The sequence below is a fragment of the Balaenoptera ricei genome, chromosome 2 (genome assembly GCF_028023285.1).
Source record: "Balaenoptera ricei isolate mBalRic1 chromosome 2, mBalRic1.hap2, whole genome shotgun sequence".
NCBI classification, from domain to species: Eukaryota; Metazoa; Chordata; class Mammalia; order Artiodactyla; family Balaenopteridae; genus Balaenoptera; species Balaenoptera ricei.
In genome coordinates this window covers 109074551-109097284 of record NC_082640.1, presented here as the reverse complement: position 1 = coordinate 109097284, position 22734 = coordinate 109074551, and the positions used below count along the sequence as shown (strand labels likewise).

The 22734-nt window shown below is 34.1% G+C and overlaps 1 protein-coding gene across 2 annotated transcripts in view; it reads right to left on the bottom strand.

Annotated features, from left to right (window-relative positions):
• Positions 1-22734, bottom strand: part of DPH6 (diphthamine biosynthesis 6) — a 177587-nt gene that overhangs the window by 29577 nt on the left and 125276 nt on the right. For both annotated transcript variants that reach the window (XM_059913676.1, XM_059913677.1), the window contains exon 6: positions 6932-6993. In XM_059913676.1, the coding sequence (XP_059769659.1) occupies positions 6932-6993 (62 nt within the window). The remainder of the gene's footprint in view (positions 1-6931; positions 6994-22734) is intronic.

The following is a 22734-nucleotide window of genomic DNA, read 5'->3' as shown; positions in this document are numbered from 1 at the left end:
ATATTCTTGTCTCTATTTCCATTCTATTCTCTCTGTGCTTCAGGTTGGATATTTTACATTGCCCTATCTTCCAGTTCTTTAATTGTCTATACAACTGTATCTAATCTACGGGTAAACTCATGTATTGTGTTCTTAGTTTTAGGTATTGTATTTTTAAGTTCCAGAATTCTATTTGATTATTTTATATAGCTTTCAAATATCCCCTAAAATAGTTCATCTTCTCACCCAATGCCACAGTCATTTTAAAGTCTACATCTGATAATTTCGTTAAATAGATATCCTCTGGGACTGTTTCTATTTTGTGTTTTTTTCTTAGTTTCAGTTATCTTCTCAGGTCTCCTGATACGCTCGGTAATTTTTGATTGCCTGCTGAAAACTGTATGTGAGATATTTTAAATCTAAGGCTCTGAATCACGTTATTTTTCTCCAGAGAGAAATAGGCAATAAGAGTAAGATCAGACCACTTTAATTCACTCTAGGATTGATACGATTCAAAGTTGGATATAAGCATTTGCAAGGGCTGCATTATTTCTGGTTTGCCTTTATTCCTAAGTTAGAGTCCATGTAGGAATACAGCTGAAAACTTGGAAGGTTAAGCAGGTCCATTCCACTTTGGTTTGCCCTGAATTCTAATTTTTGTCTCCCTAGCCCTATGAAGCTGCTGAAAGTCCAAGTCAGCTTCTCAGCTGGAGTTTTCTCCTCAGCTTCTTGGCACTTCTGTAGCATTTTTGAATTAGAAGAAGAGGCAATGTTCAGGGCTTCCATCCTCTCTAGAATTCTGGCCCCTCAAATTATTTCAGTTTTTGTAACTCTCTAATGCCTTCCAACATTAATTTGTTTTAATTTCATACCACTTTTCTAGTTGTTTGAATTGGGAGAGTTGATCTCATGCAAGTTATTCCACCATAACTGGAAATGGATTTCTTAAGTATCTATTAAAATTAAAAACATATATACTTTTGACCCAGCATGTCCATTCTAGAATTTTATCCTATAGATAAACTCATACATGCCCAAAATTATATGTAATGTTCTTTCTAGCATTATTTGTAATAGCAAGACATGAAAGGAATCAATAAAGAATAAAATCTATCAATAAAGAACAGGTTTTATGTGTATGTAATAGAACACAATGATGTGGAAACAAATGACCTGAATTTTCATGTGTTAAAATGGAAGATGGAGACTAATGTGCATAGTATACTCCAATTTAGGCCAAAGTGGATAAACACATGCATATATTTTTTACATATGCAAAAATGTTTTTGACAAGATACCCTAGAGCAGAAAAGAGTTGCTGCTCTGGGAAAGGACAGAAAAACTGGAGCTTGGAGTCAGTGGAATATTTTTCACTATATTTTATAGTATTTGAATTTATGTTTTTACATATTACATGCCTTAACTTTATAATAAACATTAAGAGAAAAATATTATATAGCATGAGAAGTGCTACATACCAGTAGGCAAAGAGGAAAATGGCAGGCTCTTTAAAAAAGGCTTATTTAAGCAAGACAACCTCACAGTATTAAACTCTGAATTTAGACTTTAAGGACAAATTGGATTTAGTAGAGTGAAGGAGAGAGAAAGCATGCAGAGAAGGCGAGTAGAACATGGAGGTATGAGGGCATGCTCACTCTAGGGAAATCATCAACTATTCAAAGCTGATGAAGGATAGGGTAGATGCAGGAGACTGTATACCTTACAAGCTTCACTCTTCCTCATGGACAGATTGTGCTGTGTTAGAAGTTTAAATTTTATTTTGAGACAATGGGGAGCAACTCAAAAGTTTGCTTTTTGAAATGAAAGTGTGATATGATCAGATTTGAATTTCATATATATCATGACGGCAATATATGGACAATGGAGGGACAAGGGGCAAGACAGGGAGGAGACAGACTTGAAAAAGAAGATAGGGAAGCACTTTGCTATACAGTAGAAACTAACACAACATTGTAAAGCAACTATACTCCAATGAAAATTAATTTAAAAAAAAAGGAAGATAGGGAAGACTCTAAAGTGGTGACATGAGGACAAAAAGGAACAGATAATACGATATTAGGAAGGTAGAATGAAAAGGACTTGGGGCCTTATTTATGAGTAATGGAGTATGTGAAATGATTTATTACAATTCATTTTTAATTTTTTTTTTTTTCTTTTTTTGGCTTGGATACCTGAGGAAACAATGGGGCCTTTCACTGTCAGGAAACATAAATATGGCATAGATGTCAGGGAAGAAATGTTCGGTTCTTCACAGTTGAGGCTGAGGTGCTTGAAGACACCTAAGAGAGAAAGGTGCCCAGTTGGCAGCTGAATATATGTCTTTTTTTTTAACTTTTTATTTTGTATTGGAGTATAGTTGATTAACAATGTTGCATTAGTTTCAGGTGTACATCATAGTGATTCAGTTATGCATATACATGTATCTATTCCCTGGTGGTCCAGAGGTTAAGACTCCGCACTCCCACTGCAGGGGGCACGGGTTTGATCCCTGGTCAGAGAACAAGATCCCCATGCTGCATGGCATGGCCAAAAAAAAAAAAAAAGAACACATGTCTTAGGCATAGAAAGATGATGGAGAAATAGGCTTAACTGTCGTAAGAATAAAATTGGTAGTTGAAGTCACATAGGTATTTAATATCACCACAGGAGGAAGGCTGTGGATGGAACCACAATATATAAGGGGTGGAATATAATCGGAAGCCCCAAGAGGAAGCTAAGAAAGTACTCAGAAGTTCAGGAGTGAGTGGAAGGCATACACTCCAAGAGATTAATTCCTTCGGGTAAAATGGAGAAAACTTTATGGGAAAACTGGTGAGCATCTGAGACCGATAGGCGGTCAAAGGACAGAGAAAGTGAAAAGGAGTAAGGTCCCAGTGGAGTAAGAAATATCAGGAGGTCCAAGGGAACAGGAGTAGAAATCAGTTCAAGAGACCAGAGCATAAGATTCCTGGATGTGGGAGGAGAGGGTGGTAAATATCAGCCTAGGGAAGTAGGTTAAAACCAGATAAAAGAGGGCCTTAAAGTATATACTAAGCAGTTTGGACTTTGTTCTATAGCGAATGGGAGTCATCAAAAGCTTTAGAGCAAGGAGTGACAGGTTCATAAGTGAGTCACATGCTAATCTTTCATTTCCATAAATGAATGTTTGATTTGCATAAAATAAATAAAATTCTGCTTTATATCTCTCCCTCCCAACACACAAACGAGGCATACACTCTTTCAGAGAAATCTAGAAAGATAGGACCTGAAGTATGTTGCTGGTATTGAGGAACTAGAAGATTATACATTCGATCATTGTGTCAAAATTACCTTGTGCTTATTTAAAGGTCAAATTACTGGTCCTTCAGCACTGAAATTTCTTGGAATGGGAAAAGAGTATAGGCATTTTTAACAAGGTCCCCAGTTTTCCTCTCAGGTCTGAAAACAGCAATAGCAGATTGTAAACTCCTCAAGAACAAGGATCTTGTTTACTTAATTCGTCATGTATATTTAGTGCTCACCACAGCATCTGTCACATAACAGGTCCTCAATAAATGTTAAATAATTTAAAGATGAAAGCGATGAATGGACAGACAGAACAAACAAATGAATGAAAGAACTAAAGAACTCATGTTTTTGCCAAAATCTTGGTAATATTATTGGAGCTTACATTCTAGTGGAGTAAGGAGAGAGGCAACAGAAAATATACATGTAAACAGATAAACAAAATAATTTGAGGAGACCTACTTTAGCTGGGGTAGTCAGGGAGAGCTTTTGAGCTGAGGAAGTAGCATTTGAGCTGTCACATTATGAGAAAGCATTAACCATGTGATGGTCTGAGGGAAAAAAAACCTCAAGCAGAGGAAAGTCTTAAGGAGAAAAAGGGTAAATAAAGTGTGCTTAAGTAATAAAAGAGGCATATGTGGCTATGGCTCAGTGAGTGAGTTAGAGACTGGGAGAAAATGAGACTGAAAAGATTGATAAAATGCTCATCACACAGGGTCTCAGTGGTTGTGATCTCACAGGAGTCTGGATGTTATTCTAATTGAAATGAAAAACCACTGAAACTTTAAACAAAATAGTTATATCTGATTTATCCTTAAAAAAAAAATCACTCTGGCATCTGTATGAATAATGGATCATAGCAGGGCAATGACAGAAGTAAGCAGACCAGTTGGGGGTTGATGGAGTATCCCAGATAAGAGATGATTATGGTCTGGTGGTAGCAGCAGAGGCAGTGAGAAGTGCTTGGATTTGGAATATATTCTGGAGATAGAATAGACAAGATCATGTTAATGGGTTGGACAGAGTAGGTGAGGGAGAGGAGTGTAAAGAATTTGGATTTTAGCCTGTAGGCAATGGGGACTCATTTAAAGTTTTGAAGTGAGTGACACAATTACAGTAGAATATATTCAAACAATGATCTTGAAGCAGTAGCAAAATAAATTCTTTGAGAAATAAAATGGAAAGTAGAGGCAAATTTGGAAGTATCAGTAATACTCTAGGCTTGAAGTGACAGGCATCTGAATTAAGGTGATGACAAAGGGAACGGCAAGAAGTGATGGATATAAAGGCCACAATCAAGTTTGTAGAGATTTAATTTGCAGTGCCTTTGGGCACTAGAATTTAGCAGAGAAATCTAGGCTAGAAATATTTGGGAGTTATCAGAATAGAGCTAGTAATGAAAGCCATGTGAGTGACTGAGATCACCCAGGAAAAGTCTGTAGACTGAAAATGGGGACTAGAATAGGAACTAGCAAAAGAGACTAAGAGTGTCCAGAAGCAAAGGAGAAAAACTAGGAGAGTGTGGCATCATGAATGCCGGTACAAGCATTTCAAGAAGAAATGTTTATATCTGTCAAATAAGGACTGAGAAGTGTCTGTTGGGTTTGGTAAAACTGGAGATCATGGGTGGTCTTGATCAGAGCTGTACCCATTTAGAGGTAGAAAAAGAAGTAAGATGCTAGGTATATGAGGCGTCTGAGATGCAAAGAAATACTATGAATACAGATAACACTTCTGAAATTTTTGGTTTTGAAGCAAAGAATAAAGAGAAGTGGCTAGAGAAATAACTAGAGTAGAGGGAGCGAATCTTTAGGATGGGAGAGATGGTGGCATGTTTCAACAGTGATGTGAAGGAGACCATAAAGAGAGAGAGGAGGAAGATACTGGAGGGGGAGGGTTGATTGCAAGGTCTCTAAGAAGGCAGATGCTAATGGGATCTAGAGCACAGAGAGTGGATTAGCCATAGACAGGATGAAGGACACTTCTCCCCGTCACAGCAAGCAAGGATAGGTGTAAGTGCGCATCAGTTAGAAGGAGTGGTGCTCAGAGGTGGAGGGATTCCTAGGATGATGCTTTCTATTTTTTCTGTGAAGGAAGAAACAAGTCATCCTCTCATTGTGAGGAGAAAATATGCAGGGGTTTGAAATTTGAGGAGCGGAGAAGGAATAAAATGACCACTATAGAGAATGGGTAGATTATTTTTCTAATGAAATGTAAGATAGCCAGGTCATGTGAGGAACTTGCTGAAGTTGAATAAAATAATTTCTGCATTTTTGTGTTTAAACATATATGATAACATATAGGTTAATTCACAATCAACATCATAGCAATCCTGAAACTTTACTTAACCTTTTCTACAAAGAATCTCTACATGCTTGAAACCTGAACTCATTTCAAATTTTAGAAGCAGCTTACAAAAGCTCTTTTGCCAAAGCTCCAGTCTCCCATTTCTGAAGTTCTCTTTCACCCTCATAAATTTAATTTCATTATTTATCTACATTGTTTTTGCAGAAACAAAATTTAGTCTGATGGTAGTGAACAGATGTGAACATAGATATGTTGGCCACAGAACAAACTGCTGTGAGAAGAGACCTATCAGAAGGGCATGGAAAGCAATCATGTCCATTAGATAGACTTAAATAAATGACACCAAATTGTCTAGAAATCAAATATAATTTGTCACAATTATATAAGCATTGCATTTTAATTTTAATCGTTACTATTTCCCTGGCACATATTAGATGCTTAATAATGCTTAATAAAAGAAGGAATTAGCATTTTAGGGATTTCTAAGCATTTGGTACATATTGATAAGCCATAAAATAATCAAATACAAATAAGTCTGAAAGAAAATGTGAAATCTATACAGTTAGTGAAGAGCACACCTGCTAACAGTTCATATCACAGCAATGGTATTAACAATGTCCAGAGACAATTCTGATGAAGAACATGGGAGGGAAAAATGATAATAGAGGAGTTCACTTCTGTCACAGAAGTAGGGTGATTTTCTTTTTTCTACCATGATTGTAAAATAAAAAAACATTCTAATAATTACACTATTCTAGCTAATTTAGCATTGCCATACTAATCATAACATTTGACCCCAATTCTAATAAAATATAATACAGTTAATAGAAAAGAGTAAAAATAACAAAACCTTTCTTTAATATTTAGAACACATTCAGGATTTGACAATGATAAGGGTTAAACAATTGTAATTTGAAGCCTTGGGATAATTTATTTACTACTCTGCAAATTAATTTCCCAATTGGTAAAAAAGAAGAGGTTATATTAGATAATCTCTAAAGGAAGCTTCCACTCACGTTTCTGATGGAAATGCACCTGATCAGGTACTGATGGAGACTATCAGGTACTGTATAGTACTTAACAATGTCGATTTGAATAAAAGTAAAATTGTTCTTGACGGAACAATTTCCTTTTAGGTATAGCTTACTTACTCTTTCAGTGAGCTCAACGAGCTGATATAACTTTTGTAATTAATTTTAAACATACTTTCATATCCACTAGAGGTTTAATTTTTTCATAAAACTATATCATCAATGTATCTGAGTTTTTCTAAAAATTGATTGTATAATCATTATATCATGGCATTGTTTATTTTCCTGCTTTAGATGCCTATATTTTGAGAAATAGTATAAATTCTTACCTCTAAGAGATAAGGCTCCATTTGGTCCAGGGTTTTTCCAAGATGCTTATCTGGATCTAAACCTGCCAAGAAAGGTTAAATTTTTTTTTAGATAACGATTAAAATGGAGGTTTAAAGACACGTTTCCCTTCCCTTGGCTCCTCCTTGCCTAGGAAACCAGTGTATGTGTATTTTAAGGCAAAATGTACCTTATTAGTATTTACTTTTCTATTCCCCTTGGGTAACTGGTTTTCTTGCTCCTGAAAAATAAGTTTCATTCCAATTCATTTCAATTGCACTTCATCAACTACCAGACACATTGTTTCAATCCCTTTTTCATTTTTGAGGAATTGTAATTAGGATGGAAAAAAAAAGTATCATTTCAAAGATATGAAATTTAAATCCTTGGTATTTTAATTATTATTATTTTTTTTTACTCATGGACAACAGCGAGAATTTTCTGACATTTCTATTTTATCTGTTTCAAACTTCTTATTTGGAGAATAAAAGTAGAAAATAAAAGAGCGGTAAACTGTATCCTTATATAATTAATTCACTTAGTAGCATATGGACACAAACATTTGTATTACCAAATTAAATGACAGCTCATTTCAATGACCACTTGTGTGACAGCGTTTTCCAAGAAAAAATAGAAACACTCTGAAAAATCATTATAGTACCAATAGCATTTGCATAATCTCTGATAAAGATGTTCAACTGATATAATAGAGTTTATGTGGGTGATGGGGTATAGGTAGACTACTGTGGACAACAGGAACTCTTCCCACATTCCAAAACTAACCTGCCAGGAAAAAAATCACATGCCGCAAGTCAGCTATGAAAGGAATGAATTCATTTTAGATATTTACATCCATAATACATGTATTAGCTTAGGTTCATTTAAATAGGCTATTTTTATTTATTATTGGTTTAAACCAATCAGCTTATTAAGTATACAAACTGAGTAATAATTTTCTTTTTCTAGTCAAATGCCTTCTTTGTAACATGGTATTTCTTATAATCACATACAGAATAATAAAAGGGAAGTCAGATAAAGATTAAGGATTCTTCTCCTACTGATATTAAATTACATTAATCCCAAAGGAAACAACTCAGACTACTAGCACTAAATGGATTATTTGACTCCTTTCACAGCAATCTTATTCTCAAGATGCATTCATTAAAATCAAAATTTCAATTGGCTGGGTAAACACTTGATGAACTAATTGTTGACTTTGTCCAGTTCCTTTATTCCTGTCACCCTCGCAACCTTTGCAATTCAATGTTTAAAATGAGTAAGTAAATAAAATATTTGAGATAAGCACCTATGTAATCACCACCCAGATTTAATAAGCATTAACATCTTGCCCTATTTCCTCCACAACTTTTCTTTAAACACCACCAACATAATAGAATCTCACAGTATATCTACCCTTAATCAATCTATTTTCCCTAGTCTTCAGTCTTTTGAAGTTGGTATGTTATTTCCCAGCTATGCTTTTATAATTTTATTACAAATGTACATATCCAAAACAATATTTGTTATTGTTCATGTATATCAAATTTTAACACGAATGATAACTTTTTACTTGTTTTTTTCAATTCACATTGTTAATGAGATTTACTTATAGTAATTACTATGGCTCTGGTCCATCCATTTTTACTGTTGTATTGTATTCCATTATATGGATATATCAGAATTTACTTATCCATTTTCCAATAGATGCACAGTTGGGCACTGACTTATTTCTAATGTCTGTTTTGCCACTAGTAAGTACTTTCTATGCTGCAGGAAATATGCTTTTATGTGAAATTACTATTGCAATATGATAGAGGAGAAAAAATATATTTGCTATTTTATATATACATATAATCTTCAAGTCCATTATATATTGCCAAATTGCTCTCCAAAGCAGTATTGTCATCAAGGAAATAGAATTCTTATTTCCCATAAGGTGAAAATAATTAATGTTGTTAGATTTTTCATCTTTGCCAATCTGAGTTATATAGACATATAAAAAATGTTCTGGATACTTGTTTTAATTTTCATCTTCTGATTACTATTAAAAGTAAGCACTTTTTCATATTTCATTGTCCATTCATTCAGGGTTTCACTTCTGTGAATTGCTTATTAAAATCATTTGCCTATTTTTAATGCTGTTTTTTGATGATTCATAGTTCTTGATATATTCTGAATGCTAATCCTTCATCATTATGGGCACGGTAAATATCTTCCTAATCAGTGGCTTGTCATTACACTTTTTTTAATTGAGGGAGGGTCTCTTGATAAACATAAACTTTTTAACCTTATAGTGGTCAAAAGAATTGTTATTTAAAAATGTTTTTCCTTTGTATTGTAATAAACAATGCCCATGGTCATAATGTTACTCTCTTATATTTTCATTTCAAAGTTTTAAAATTTTGCTATTCACATTTAGATATTCAATCCATGTAGAATTTACTTTCAGTTATCATAGATGTAGTGTTATAACTGTATCTCTTATTTATGGGTAGGTACTGTTTATGGAATCCCTTCCCTATTGATGTATACGCCACCTCTGACAAACGTTTCCATACATATGGAAATCTATGTCATGTTGCCTACAACTTACTTTAAAATATTTCAGCATAACCAGTGAAATATACAAGTGTCTGTTTTAATCTACACTCAGAGATGGTTATTTGGCAATTAAAGGACTCTAATCAGAACCCATAACTCCAACTTCTAGTGGTACAATTATCTTTATCTTAGACCAGCAAGAGAAAGTTTGCTAATTAACATGCCTGTTAGAAATGATTTTTCCTTGTGAAATTTATTTAAAATATATATAGATTATATAGTACTATGTACAAGGCACTGTTATAAGTGCTCTGCAAATATTAACTGAATTCTCATAACAATCCAATGAGTGGTATTATAATTATCCCTATTTAATATATGAGAAAATAGAGGCACAGAGAAGTTTAGTGACTCTCTAAGATCACCCTCTACCAAGAGATAAAAATGAAAATTCAAACCTAGGCAGTCTGGCTACACAGTCCAGGCTTTCAACTGCCAGACTATGTTGCTTCTCTACGTTGGATTAAGGATGTTTCCATCTATACTTCATTTGCTAAGATTTCTTTGCTGTTCTCATGATCATACTTGCTAATTCTGCTGTTTTATAGCATGAACAGACACCAAATTTTATACATACTTTGTGTATATCTACTGAGATGTGTTCTCTAACATCTTCACCAATACTAGATATTATTAAATTTAAAACTTTTGCTATTTTGATAGGAAGAAATGATATTTATCTCCTTGGTATTTTTATTTGCATATCTTTACTCTTGTATGATTGAGGTGGAACATGTTCTTCAGAAATTTGTGGCCAGATTTGTAACTTTTTTTTTAACTGTGAAAATGACTATTTTTCTAATAGGCCACTCATCTTCTTTTCTTAATACTGAAACACTTCTAAACCAAGGCCATTTATTTTATGAATTCATATAAGGCAGAATACTTTATTGGTGACTGGTCTTTTATTTTTGATGGATCTTGTCATGTATCTGGCAACTTGGGGAGTCTCATCAAGGTGCTAGCTTTTTGTTGTTTTTAATATTTTCTCCACTTTTCAATTTCATAAATTTTACTCTTACTTTTGTCACTTCCTTATTTCTGCTTTCTTTGTGTTCATTCAATAGCTTATTTATTTCTAGCTTCTTGATTTGAATGCTTGACTCATTTATATTTACACATTTCTTACTTTTTAAATAGAAAGATTTTAAGTACCAATTTAGCTGCATCCCAGAAGATTTGAAAGTGACACATTTATTGTCATTGTTTTCAATATTTTGTCATTTTTATTGTTATTTAAGATTACTCTTGTGTCAAAAATGTTTGTTTACTTTCACTACTTTTTGTTGTCTTCTAATTTAATTGCATATGGTCAAGACTGTAGTCTTTATATAATAATTCTTCAAAATTTGGTGAAGCTCCTTTGTGACTTATGGATGATTAAATTTTATAAATGCCCCATTTGTGCTTGGAAAGTGGATCTGCTGAAAGCAAAGTAAGATTTTATACCTAAACATAAAAAATCATGATCTTGTTAATTCTGCTGTTCATATCTTCTATGACTTTACTAGTATTTGGTTTCCATGAACCATCAGTTTCAAATAAAGAGGTGGTTAAAACCTCCCATTATGATTTTGGTTTTAATAATTTCTTATAATTGAAAGTTTTGTTTTATACATTTGAGAGGTGTGTTGTTATGGACACAAATTCATAATTTCTAAAACTTCTTGGGAGGATTATTCCTTTACCAAGAAGTAGTGAGCTTTTCATCTCCACATATGACTTTTATCATATATTCTATTTATCAACATTACAACACCAGCTTTCTTTTTTTTTTTTTATATGAGCTATTTTTTTTTATTAATTAATTTATTTATTTTTGGCTGTGTTGGGTCTTCGTTTCTGTGCAAGGGCTGTATCTAGTTGCGGCAAGCGGGGGCCACTCTTCATCGCGGTGCACGGGCCTCTCACTATCGCGGCCTCTCTTGTTGCGGAGCACAGGCTCCAGACGCGCAGGCTCACTAGTTGTGGCTCACGGGCCCAGTTGCTCCGCGGCATGTGGGATCTTCCCAGACCAGGGCTCGAACCCATGTCCCCTGCATTGGCAGGCAGATTCTCAACCACTGCACCACCAGGGAAGCCCACCAGCTTTCTTTTGTTAACGTTTTTCTGATATACATATAACCGGGTTTTGAAATTTTTTATCCTATCTTATAAATACAAATTCAAAGAATTGATTTTAAATATTTTATATTTTTTATATTTTACAATTTTTTTTTGTCAGGACCTGTTTCCATCACCTTATTGTGCACTTTTTGTTACATTAAACTTTATATATATATTTTTTCCTTTGCCACTTTCTGCCTCATACTGGATCAAAAAGGATATTTTGTCTGTTTGTTTTCTCTGCTGATTAGAAAGCTGTAGACTATTTATGTCAATCCCAATCTCCCAATATATATACACTATTGATACTATGTATAAAATAGATAACTAATGAGAACTACCGTACAGCACAGGGAACTCTACTCAGTGCTCTGTGGTGACCTAAAGGAGAAGGAAATCCAAAAAACAGGGGATATATGTACACGTATAGTTGATTCACTTTGCTGTACAGCAGAAACTAATACAACATTATAAAGCAACTATACTCCAATAAAAATTTTTTAAAAATGTGATCCTTTTCATCGGTCTCATCTTTGTACAGTGCCTGGAACACTTTCAAGTATAAGCTTTCAAGAAATATTTAGTGAATAAATGCATGTTAATCTGAAAAATAAAAAAAAGAAAGCTGTAGACTGAATTTCTACTCTTCCAGTAATCACTTGTAACATTCATTCAAAACAGTATTTAAGTCTAAAGTATTAAATATCTAAGAATTTATGAACCTTAGAATATAAATCTAAGATTTTTAAATTTTTTTAATCTAAGAATTTATGTTTAGCATCTTTTTTTTTTTTTTTAGCCACGCCGCGTGGCTTACGAGATCTTCGTGCCCCCACCAGGGATTGAACCCACACCCTCAGCAGTGAAAGCCCAGCGGCCTGAACACTGGACCGCCAGGGAATTCCATTTAGCAACTTTTTGACCACAACAAATTAGCATGTTTTAAACTAGACACTAAATAAGTTTTACCATTTAAGTTGTTATCACTGTGTTAAATTTTAGTTCCATCATTTTGGGCAAGAAAATGTAAGCTTATGAACACATTTTACAGTGTCTGTGCTCACAGTTGTTTGTCATTCATTTCTCCTGGAATTCAATTTATTTCTGACTGAAGTCCATTCTTTATTTTTTCACTGAAGATCTGTGAGTGGTAAACTCTCCTAGTTTTTAACCTGTCTGATAATGTCCTATTTTGCTATCTCCACCACATAACAGTTTAGTTGTAATATATTATTACTTCTTTAGGCTTTAGTTGTTCTTAATGAGATTTACGCTGTCAAACAGTGGTTCCCATATAAGGAATCTTCATTTTCTCTGTGCTAGACAGTACAATTTTCAGTTTACCTATGACATTCTATAATTTTAACACAAGGTATCTATTTTTACTTACACTGCACAGCACCTAATATGCACTTTCAATTCCAAAACTCATCTTTCTTCAAACCTAAAAAGTTTATAGCCATTATATCTGTAAATACTGTTTTTCTGCCTTCTATTTTTTTCTGAAACATCTATTACACAAATATTGCAATTTCCCAATCTATCCTCCATATTTTTAAGTTGCTCTTTCAATGTTGTCTTCTGGGTGAATTATTTTTTTCTGCTTCACTCATTCTGTCTTTGACTTGGTTCATCTAGAGTTTATTCTGCCCACTATTTTGTTTTTTAAATGAATCTATGTTTCACCCCAAATTTCTAATTGTTTACTTTTCACATCATACTGTTGCTATTTCATTTTGAGTGATTTATTTTTCTAATTGATTGTTTTTTCTTTAATGGATGTTTTATTTTTATCTCTTTGAGGTTCTCCTTCAGAGGGGCACTTTCAGTCTGTTTCCCCACAGGACTGTGATCTCCCAGTTGCTTTTGCCTATTTCCTGACCCTCTGTATTACAGCCCCACAGCTTCATTTCTGAATTATTTTGCATGTCTATTCATTCTTAATTCACAGAGATGTTTATAATGCTTTCCAGCACAGCTCTTTCATACTTTTCCTTCATATATTCATCTATTACTGCCATGGTTTGGGGTAGAAATTTGGAAAACTCAAAGCAAGAATGTACAAGGCCAGCCTGGCAGGAAGTCATTTTTTAGCCGCCCTTCCAATTCCTTGATTCTCATATATATTGGTCACATAGCACATACATATCACCTTAGCACTTAGCATCAGGCTACACATCATTAAAATCATTTAAAAAGTCTCTCATGATTGAACCTAAGAATTTATGTTTTGTGTTCTCTATAAGGGTTTGGGAGTAAATAAATGTCTATCTAAAAGGCATGAAAAGGAATTTAAGAGCATGTGATTTTATACAGGTGGGCAGTGAAAGATCAAGCCAACAATCTTCCCATTTTCCTTGCAGCCTTTTAATTCATTGCAAAATCATCATGCCCCAGTTCTGAACTGTTAAAGTAGAGAAATAGCTGTAATATCTCATTTCAAAGATGGCTACATTCCATGCTGTACCAGTAAAGTAATTTGGCTTGCCTTTAGATAAGAGAGTCAGTAAAATATGTAAACATAAGTCACATTGGGCACATTTTTTCCACATGAATCTGTATTCATCACAGAAGTACACCCTGGTAAAATTATTTCAAGATTTTTGTGTATTCATAGAAATATTTTCAATTTATTTATTCCTAGGATAGCACTGAAAATTCTATGGAGCTAAAACAATTAGAATAGAAATTTAAAACTTTAAGGAAGATTTTCAAATACTTTTCTGAAACACATTATAGATCATTTCACTAGGAGATTATTGTAAAACTATAAGATAGCTAAAATAAAAGAGTTACATTTTTTCTCAGAGTTAATAATGAAATAAGCTGCATGTATGAGTCATTATAGTTTGGTAATACGGTCTGCACCATGTTTGGTGAGGATGAGATGCTGTTACGAGTCATGGTCTGACTATTTAGATCTTTCACACAGGGCAGACCAATCAGTAAGGATACTTCACATACACACATCAATAGATGATTCCAATGGACGTGTAAAACCAAGGAAATGCGGGAACTGAGAAATAAACAATTTTGACACATTGTAAACTTATCAGAGGTTATGTCTGGTGATTTTGGTAGGCATCTTTGCATAAACAATGATTTAGGAGTTCTTATCTCATGAGATGATACTGTTTAACTAGACTATAATTCTTTTCCAAAAAATGTCTAAGTTTTAATAATGAAACTGCTTGTCTAGATTCCATACAATAATGTACATATTGTTCTCAATGAATCTTTCTACTTTAAATCAACACTATATATAATATATATTTGGGTCAGGCTACCATGTTCTACTATAGTTGGTAATGACTACTCAAGTGCTTTTCTCCTGATGCTGGTTATCCTGTGCAAGTGCAATCTGTCTTTGCTTCCATTTTTCTGTTCATTAGAAAGTGACAAGTCATTGGGGACCTCACGATCACTGCCCATAAGACGTGCATTTCAAATTGTTTTTATAAAATGTTTTCTTGGATAAGATCCAGAGACTCCTAGCAATTCAAGCTCCTGTCCTTGAGAAATCAATGGCCTGAAGCCACCCTGATCTCCGAGATCTCTTCTAAATTGGTATACTATTACACGTGGGATGATATTAGTCAGGGATGCGGTAGGAAGATTATTCATCCTACCCTAGAATACACTCAGATATGGAACTTTTCTCAAGAAATTTTTTACTGCCTAAAACACTGATGTTTCCATAAATATTAAACTATATGCAAATGAAAACTCTTTGCAACTTTTTTATAAATATAATGGATGATTGAATATTTAATTTATTACACTTACACATTTTTTTCACAAGTTTCTTCATTTAGAAACATCTTAGCATTGTATGTACAATCTGTATGATATTTAATTTCTCTGAATGGAATAAGACAATTATTAAGATAATTTTAAAACAAGCATCTGGAGAAACAGATCAGTTTAACATTAAAAAAAACCCAAAAACCTGTTAGCTTATCTATAATTATGAAGCCCAAAGATGTTAATCTTTACCTCATGTATTTTGGTTTTGGTATTTTCTAACTAGATGATATGCACAGAGAATTCTGACACTGAAGATCCTTCATAATTGAGAATGGAAAGTCAGGGTCAGATTAGTATCAATAAAATATATTTATCATTGGATTTATGCTTTAAGTGCTTTAGAGAGAAATATTTTACATAATAAAGTCAATGTTTGAGTTAAAATTTAACACAAAGCTTAGACAAAATAAATAACTTCTCAGTTTAATTTACTTGTTTTATCAACAAGTATCCACTTATATTTTTAAACTCAACTAAAGAAAGATGCTAATATACCAATATATTTGCTCTCAAATGATTCTACTATATGGAACCACTTTAGAGTACATGAATATATAACACACCTCAGTAATTTTAAAATCCATCTTATATATTCATTCTATTTTCAATTTTTAAACAGTAGCTATTTAACTGGTAAATGCAGCCAGTCCAAAGGCATAATCTTCTCTTTCTTTGAATAAATGCTAGTATCTAGACCCAATACAATTTCAATACAATTTGAAAATCTCTAGCCTAATCTTTGTAATATCTTCATTCCCATTTTATTTTATATAAAACTATATTATGTAAAAACCCTCTGAGGGACTGTGAAAAGCCTATGAAAAAGCCACAATGGTTCATGGGCTTTTTCCATGCAATTCAACTAAAAGCTTCAATTTATCCTAGTCCTTGAAAAAGATGTTTCTTTTTTAGATTCATTCAATTTAGGTGTCTCTTCTCTAGTGAAGCCTGGGTCATGAATGGACATAAACTGTGCTTCACCAGAACCCTAACAGTCTCTTCAGTTTACCTCCTGAATCAGTCAGATGTGGAATCTGAGTCTCAGTGTGTCTAGCTCCCTTATGAAAACCTTTATAATCACTGAGATGGTAACATTTAATAATGTTTATATAAATATAAAGTATATTTAAAGTATATTTAACTCAAATACCTAGATAAGCTACTTTAAGTTACTAACAAAATTTTCTTCAAAGTGCAGAAAAATTTACTATAAATCCTGACACCTAATCATTTAATCATGACTTATAGACATTCCTTGATGGAAGCTGGGTGGATGAATAAACCCACAACAAGACCTAGGCACTGGATAACTCCATGCAGAATTAAGAAATTAATTAGGAGGAAGAACCATAATTTGCAGAGCTGACATCTATTTTACTTTACTTGCATGTATCAATGGGAAGCAATTACAATTCAATTAAAATATTCAATTTTATTACTTTACTGACTGACCTTGAAGTTAATGCCTGTTCTATTTAATTGTATCATCTATGAATAAATGTTAACCCTACAATGTTATGCCCCATTATTTTCAATGCATTTTTCAACTTCTCAACTGAATTATATCAGTCAATTTATTGTCTACTATCATGAAAGCAAGTGGAGGTTTATTTCTTCAGGACAGCCTAATATATGATATGAGAGAAACATCACGAAATGTTTGATAATGCTACTTTTAACAGAGTCAAGTAAAATGAATTGTGTTCTCAGCTTTTGTAGCCTAGACTTTTACTGTAAAATCAGTAGGTGATATTAGAAAAGGTATAATCACTCTGAGAAGCAACTTCTAGTCTGCCTATAATTCTTGATAAATTTCAGTGCAGACAGGAATGGAGCATTCTGTGTATCTTCAAAAGTTAAACACAACCCCTCCCCACTCCCAATAATCTCTTCCTATTTTTACCAGGCTCACTGGCCATCAAAACAAGTGAATTTCATTTAAAAAGCTCTAATGTTTTTGTTGGTAAATATAACCTTTTTGTTCCCAGACTTCAACTTAGCACACCATTATTCTACAATTGAGCACTTTATAAATATAACCACTATATTTGTGTCAAAAGAACAAATAAAAAAGACTGATTATATGATCTCTAAGGTAAAAATTAGCTCACATGTTTTGAAAGTTGACTATTGGGGGAAGGATCTTATTTGAATTTCCAGATTTTCCATTTCTACAATTAGATCACTAAAAGCTTAGCTATCTTAGAGGTTGTGTTAGGACTCATCTCAACATGTAACTTCTTTCTGAAATCTATGAACTGGTATTGTACTTCAGTGTATGTAACATAAAGGAGACTCAGACACTTCGTGGATTCACTTTTGAGATCCATGGCACCCATGAAATGAATGACCAATAAATCATATTAAATATAATTATGCAGTTAATGATAATCAATACTTGCCGATGATAGCCCAAATGGTCCTTCTTCTACCTTTAAAATACTACACAGTTTTAATATGAAAAAAATGAATAAAAAGTGAAAGATATGCGAGTCAAAGAAATTTTTAAAAGGGGGATTTGAAATATTTATTATAGAAATATCTTCCTAATTTTTCATATTAGTTTTCAACATAATGAGGACTGTAAAGTGAAAGAAGCTTGATATGAGTAGGGAGTGTTTAGAGGGGTGAAAGTTGAGGTTAAAAAAAGTAGACAAGGGGGCTTCCTTGGTGGCGCAGTGGTTAAGAATCCGCCTGCCAATGCAGGGGACACAGGTTCGAGCCCTGGTCCGGGATGATCCCACATGCCACGGAGCAGCTAAGTGCGTGTGCCACAACTACTGAGCCTGCCCTCTAGAGCCTGAGAGCCACAACTACTGAAGCCCACGTGCCTACAGCCCGTGCTCCGCAACAAGAGTAGCTTCTACTGCAGAGAAGCCCACACACCGCAGCGAAGAGTAGCCCCCGCTCGCCACAACTAGAGAGAAGCCCATGCACAGCAACAAAGACCCAACACAGCCAAAAATAAATAGATAAATTAAAAAAAAAAAAAGTAGACAAAAGCCAAATCCTATAGGGCCTTGTGTTTCATTTTAAAGAGTTTGTACTTGAATTCAAGGTCACAGAGAAATTCTAAGCAGAGGATGACATGATCCAATTAGATCTTTAGTGATCCAATTAGTGATCTTTCTTTAGAAAGATCACTCTAGCTTCAGTTGAATTCCTTGGGAGGAAACAAGACTGATGGTAAGAAGGCAAATAAAAGGATTGTTGCAGTAATTAGTGAGACAGGATGTAACAGACAAAAGCAATAGGTATGGAAGGAAGAGAACAGATTTGAGAGCAACATACAGTAGGTAGGATATATAGTACTTGCTGATAAATTGGGTATCGTGAATACAAGAAAAAGAAAAGGCAAGGATGATTTGCAGGTTTCTGATTTGGTCAAATTAAAAGATGGTGGCACCAAACACCATTTACTTCAGATATAGAACAGAACACAAGAAAGTTTGGGAAGGAAACAAAGGGCAAATTCAATTTTAGACATGTGTTTGAGGTTTCAGGGAATCACCCAAGAAGAGATATTTAATTGGCAATTAGGTATATGGGGTTAGAGCCCAGCATGGAAGTCTGAGCTGGGGACACTGATATAGAAATAGAAGCCACAAGATGAACAGTCAAGGAGAACTTGCAAAGTGAGAAGATAAAATATAGGCAAGAGCTTTGAGGAATATCAAACTTTAATGGGCACTACAGTCAGAGAGCTGTCCAAAATGGAAATCTGATCTGGTCATCTTCATTTTTAAATCCTTCATTTATACTTCTAGGCAAGATGGTTACATGAGCACTGGCATCCAATTCTTTCCTTTTCTTCCTGTGATGGTTAATTTTATGTGTTAACCTGAGTAGGCCATGGGATGCCTAGATGAAACACTGTTTCTGAATGTGTCTGTAAGAGTGTTTGGGGATGACACTGGCATTTGAATCAGTGGTCTCAGTAAATTGCCCTCTCCAATGTACGTGGGCATTACTCAGTCTGTTAAGGGCCTGAACAGAACAAAGGACAGAGGAAAGAGGAACTCACCCCTTTTTTCTTGCCTCATTGCTTGAACTGTGACATCTCACCTCATCTTCTCCCGCTTTCGGACTGGGATGTACGTCATTGGCTCCCCTGGTTCTGAAGCCTTTGAACTTGGACTGAAATACACTACTGGCTTTCCTGGGTCTCCAGTTTACAGACAGCAGATTGTGGGACTCCTTAGCCTCCATAATCATGTGAGCCAGCTCCTCATAATACACTTCTTTTATATCATGTTGGTTCTGTTTTTCTGGAGAACCCTGCTTATTAACACATGTACCCTCTCCATTCCAAACTCCACTGAAAAGACCACTAAATAAAGGAAGAGGAAAATATCAGGACTGAAACTGCCCAAAACTTGAACTAAATTTTGCTTACTTGAGTGAAGTTGGAATCAAATTCAGAAGAAAGTCTATCCTAAGACTTTTCCAGTGAAAGAATAACTTTCTAGAAAAAGAAGTACAGGTGACTTCAGAGAACCCTAATTATTGTCCATACCTTAGGTCTTGCACTGTGAGATGCCCACCTCACCTGGTTTTTATGTAACTTTACACTAACTGTGACCTATAAATATTTCTACATATTTACCTACATATGTTTGAGACATCAACCAATACAATATTAACTTTCTGAAAGAGATTTTGTCAGAAGACAAGCTCTACAAACTTTATAACATATTCTTGTTCCAAGCAGTTTTAATACGTAAATGTTGGGACCTCAGCTAAGACAGGAAAATCCCACTTTCCAACCATGGCAAATATAGAATGATACTGGTATTTTCTACACACAAATATCTGCTTGGGCGTATAGTTATTAAATAGTCTTACTACTACATGGATAAACAGAAAAAGACTCAAAGACTTACCTTTCCAGAAGGAATTTTCAGTGAATTGTTACATATTATCATGAAAGTTGTTTTAGTGTAAACTGCCTGACACAGCCATAAAGGCTACTTGCTACAGAGAGATAATTTTTATAATAGCAGGCACTAAAAAAAGATCTTATCTGTTTGTGAATATTACATTTTGTATATGTTAAAGAATAAAGGGAATCGGTAGGAATGAAGGTAGAAAGACAGGTTTTAGAATTATAACATGGTACATATTTCTTGGAAGGCTATATATATACATATATATATATATATATATATATATATACACACACACACATACACACACACACATACATATACATATACATACAAAGTAGCTTGGGATGGATAGAATCTTAATGTATTAAAAAATTCAAAGAACATATCCATATTAGCACCAAATAGTTATATGCCTAACTTATTTTTAGAACAGCCTGCCTTACCTGGCAAAGGAAAAGATGTGCTAGCCATAAAATGAACAAAATCAGCATTTATTTCCTCTGCTGTTATAATCTGTTACTTCACTTTACAGACTGAGCAAAAGGCACTCTATTCAGAGATGGGTAGCTGTGGGACTGGTAGTATTTGTATTTGAACCTTAAGGAAAGATTATATTGCATATACTTAGAATTTGATATTTAAGACTTGATTTTTTTCCTTCAATTTAAAATGGTAAATATTTACAACACATTTGGGAGACATTAAAAGTTTCGACTTTTGATGTTTCAACACCTGAGTTTAAAAATTCTGTGCTACAGTACTTTGTATAAAGATAAAAATATATTTCTAGTAGCAATTTACACTTGAATGCACATTAAGTAACCTTTTTTAAACAAAATAATTATTTGAACAAAGTTCACGTGTAAAAAAATGTTATGTTAACCACAGAATATGAAAGAATAATGCAAACTGCTTTTAACCTTTACTGTTCAGCAATTTTTTCTAGGAAGGCTATTGCAATGAATGATTTTAATTATGTCCATTATTATCCAAATGAATGACAGAAGAGTGCAAGGTGTGGAAGCAATAATTAATATGCCTTACCTTGGCTTATTTGGGCAGTTATAAAAGAAGAAATAGATTAATATAACATATAGGAATTACCGCAGGTGAGTATGCGTAGGAGTGGAACTCAGCCATTGGGATGTCGGCACAATTAAAGCTGTTTTCTAATTAGTATGGGCATCTCTTAATGTTAATCCAAAGGGTGAAACTTTAAAAAGTGTATGTTAAAAATTTGAAGAAAAAAAATGGTTGGCATCCCTCCGAGAGGCAAGTAAGGGAGTTTAAAAACTATGCAGGCTGCTTGGAAGACAGAAAAGGACAGTGGCAATGAGAGACATATACAGAGTGCTCATTATTCGACAGGTCAAAAGAGAAATCTGTGGATAGTTTGGAAAAAAAAAAAACAAAACTGGAAATAATTCCAGAGTCACTTATGAATACATTGAAAGTGTCTAGAATATCTTTTAACACTTGCCTTTTTTTTTTTCTGAATTAAATACCAAAAATACACTGTCAGGGAAAAAAAGAATTTGAAAATTAAAAGGACAAAAGGTGCCATGAGGACTAAGCAGACAACATGAGTGGTTGGACTAACTGCTGAGTTTCTCCCCATCAGTGAGGACTTGAAATGAGGACAAATAAAAGGATGAGAAGCAGCAGAGAAGTTTAATTCAGTTTTATTTGGCATTGACCTTTGCTGTACAGGATAGTGGGGAAACGACTATTCCAAGGGCACTTTCTGAGAAAATCAGTGGGGCAGTAGCAGAGAGCAATCTCCTAGGGGGAAATAACAGAGCAACTTGAGAAATTCCACAGTAATAAATTACCATGACCAGATGGTATTCAACTGAGAGTTTCTGAAGGAAATAAAGTGTGAAATGGCTCAGCTACAGATGAGGATATGCAATGTATTCAGAAAACCAGCAACTGTTTCCAAATATTGCAATTTTTCTAATATGGTAGCTCTTCTGTAAGAAAGAAAAACAATCAAATTAAGATTTATAGAATTACAGACCAGTGACTCTCTTGGTGATAATGGAGAAACTGATAGAGTCTAATTAAGAATAGCTTCCTTCAACATCAGGATAAGGTTAACCTGCTAAGGTCAAATCACCCACTGAGTCTATAAAGAGAACACTGTTTCTCTCCATCCTATTAAACCTATCTGGAAATGTCAATAAAATACTAGATAGAAGTAAACCAGTAAATGTAATTTATTTGGGAATTACATGAAGCTTTTAACAAGCTCACATGAAACTACTGGAGAAAAATAAGCAGTCTTTGGGAGGAGAGGCCACAAGAGAAACTTCTGTCATTAACTGTAAAACTTGCTAAGTAATGAAAACAAAGTTTCAGGGACAATTTTCTTCCCTAACACCGTGTTACCTTTTCCAGAC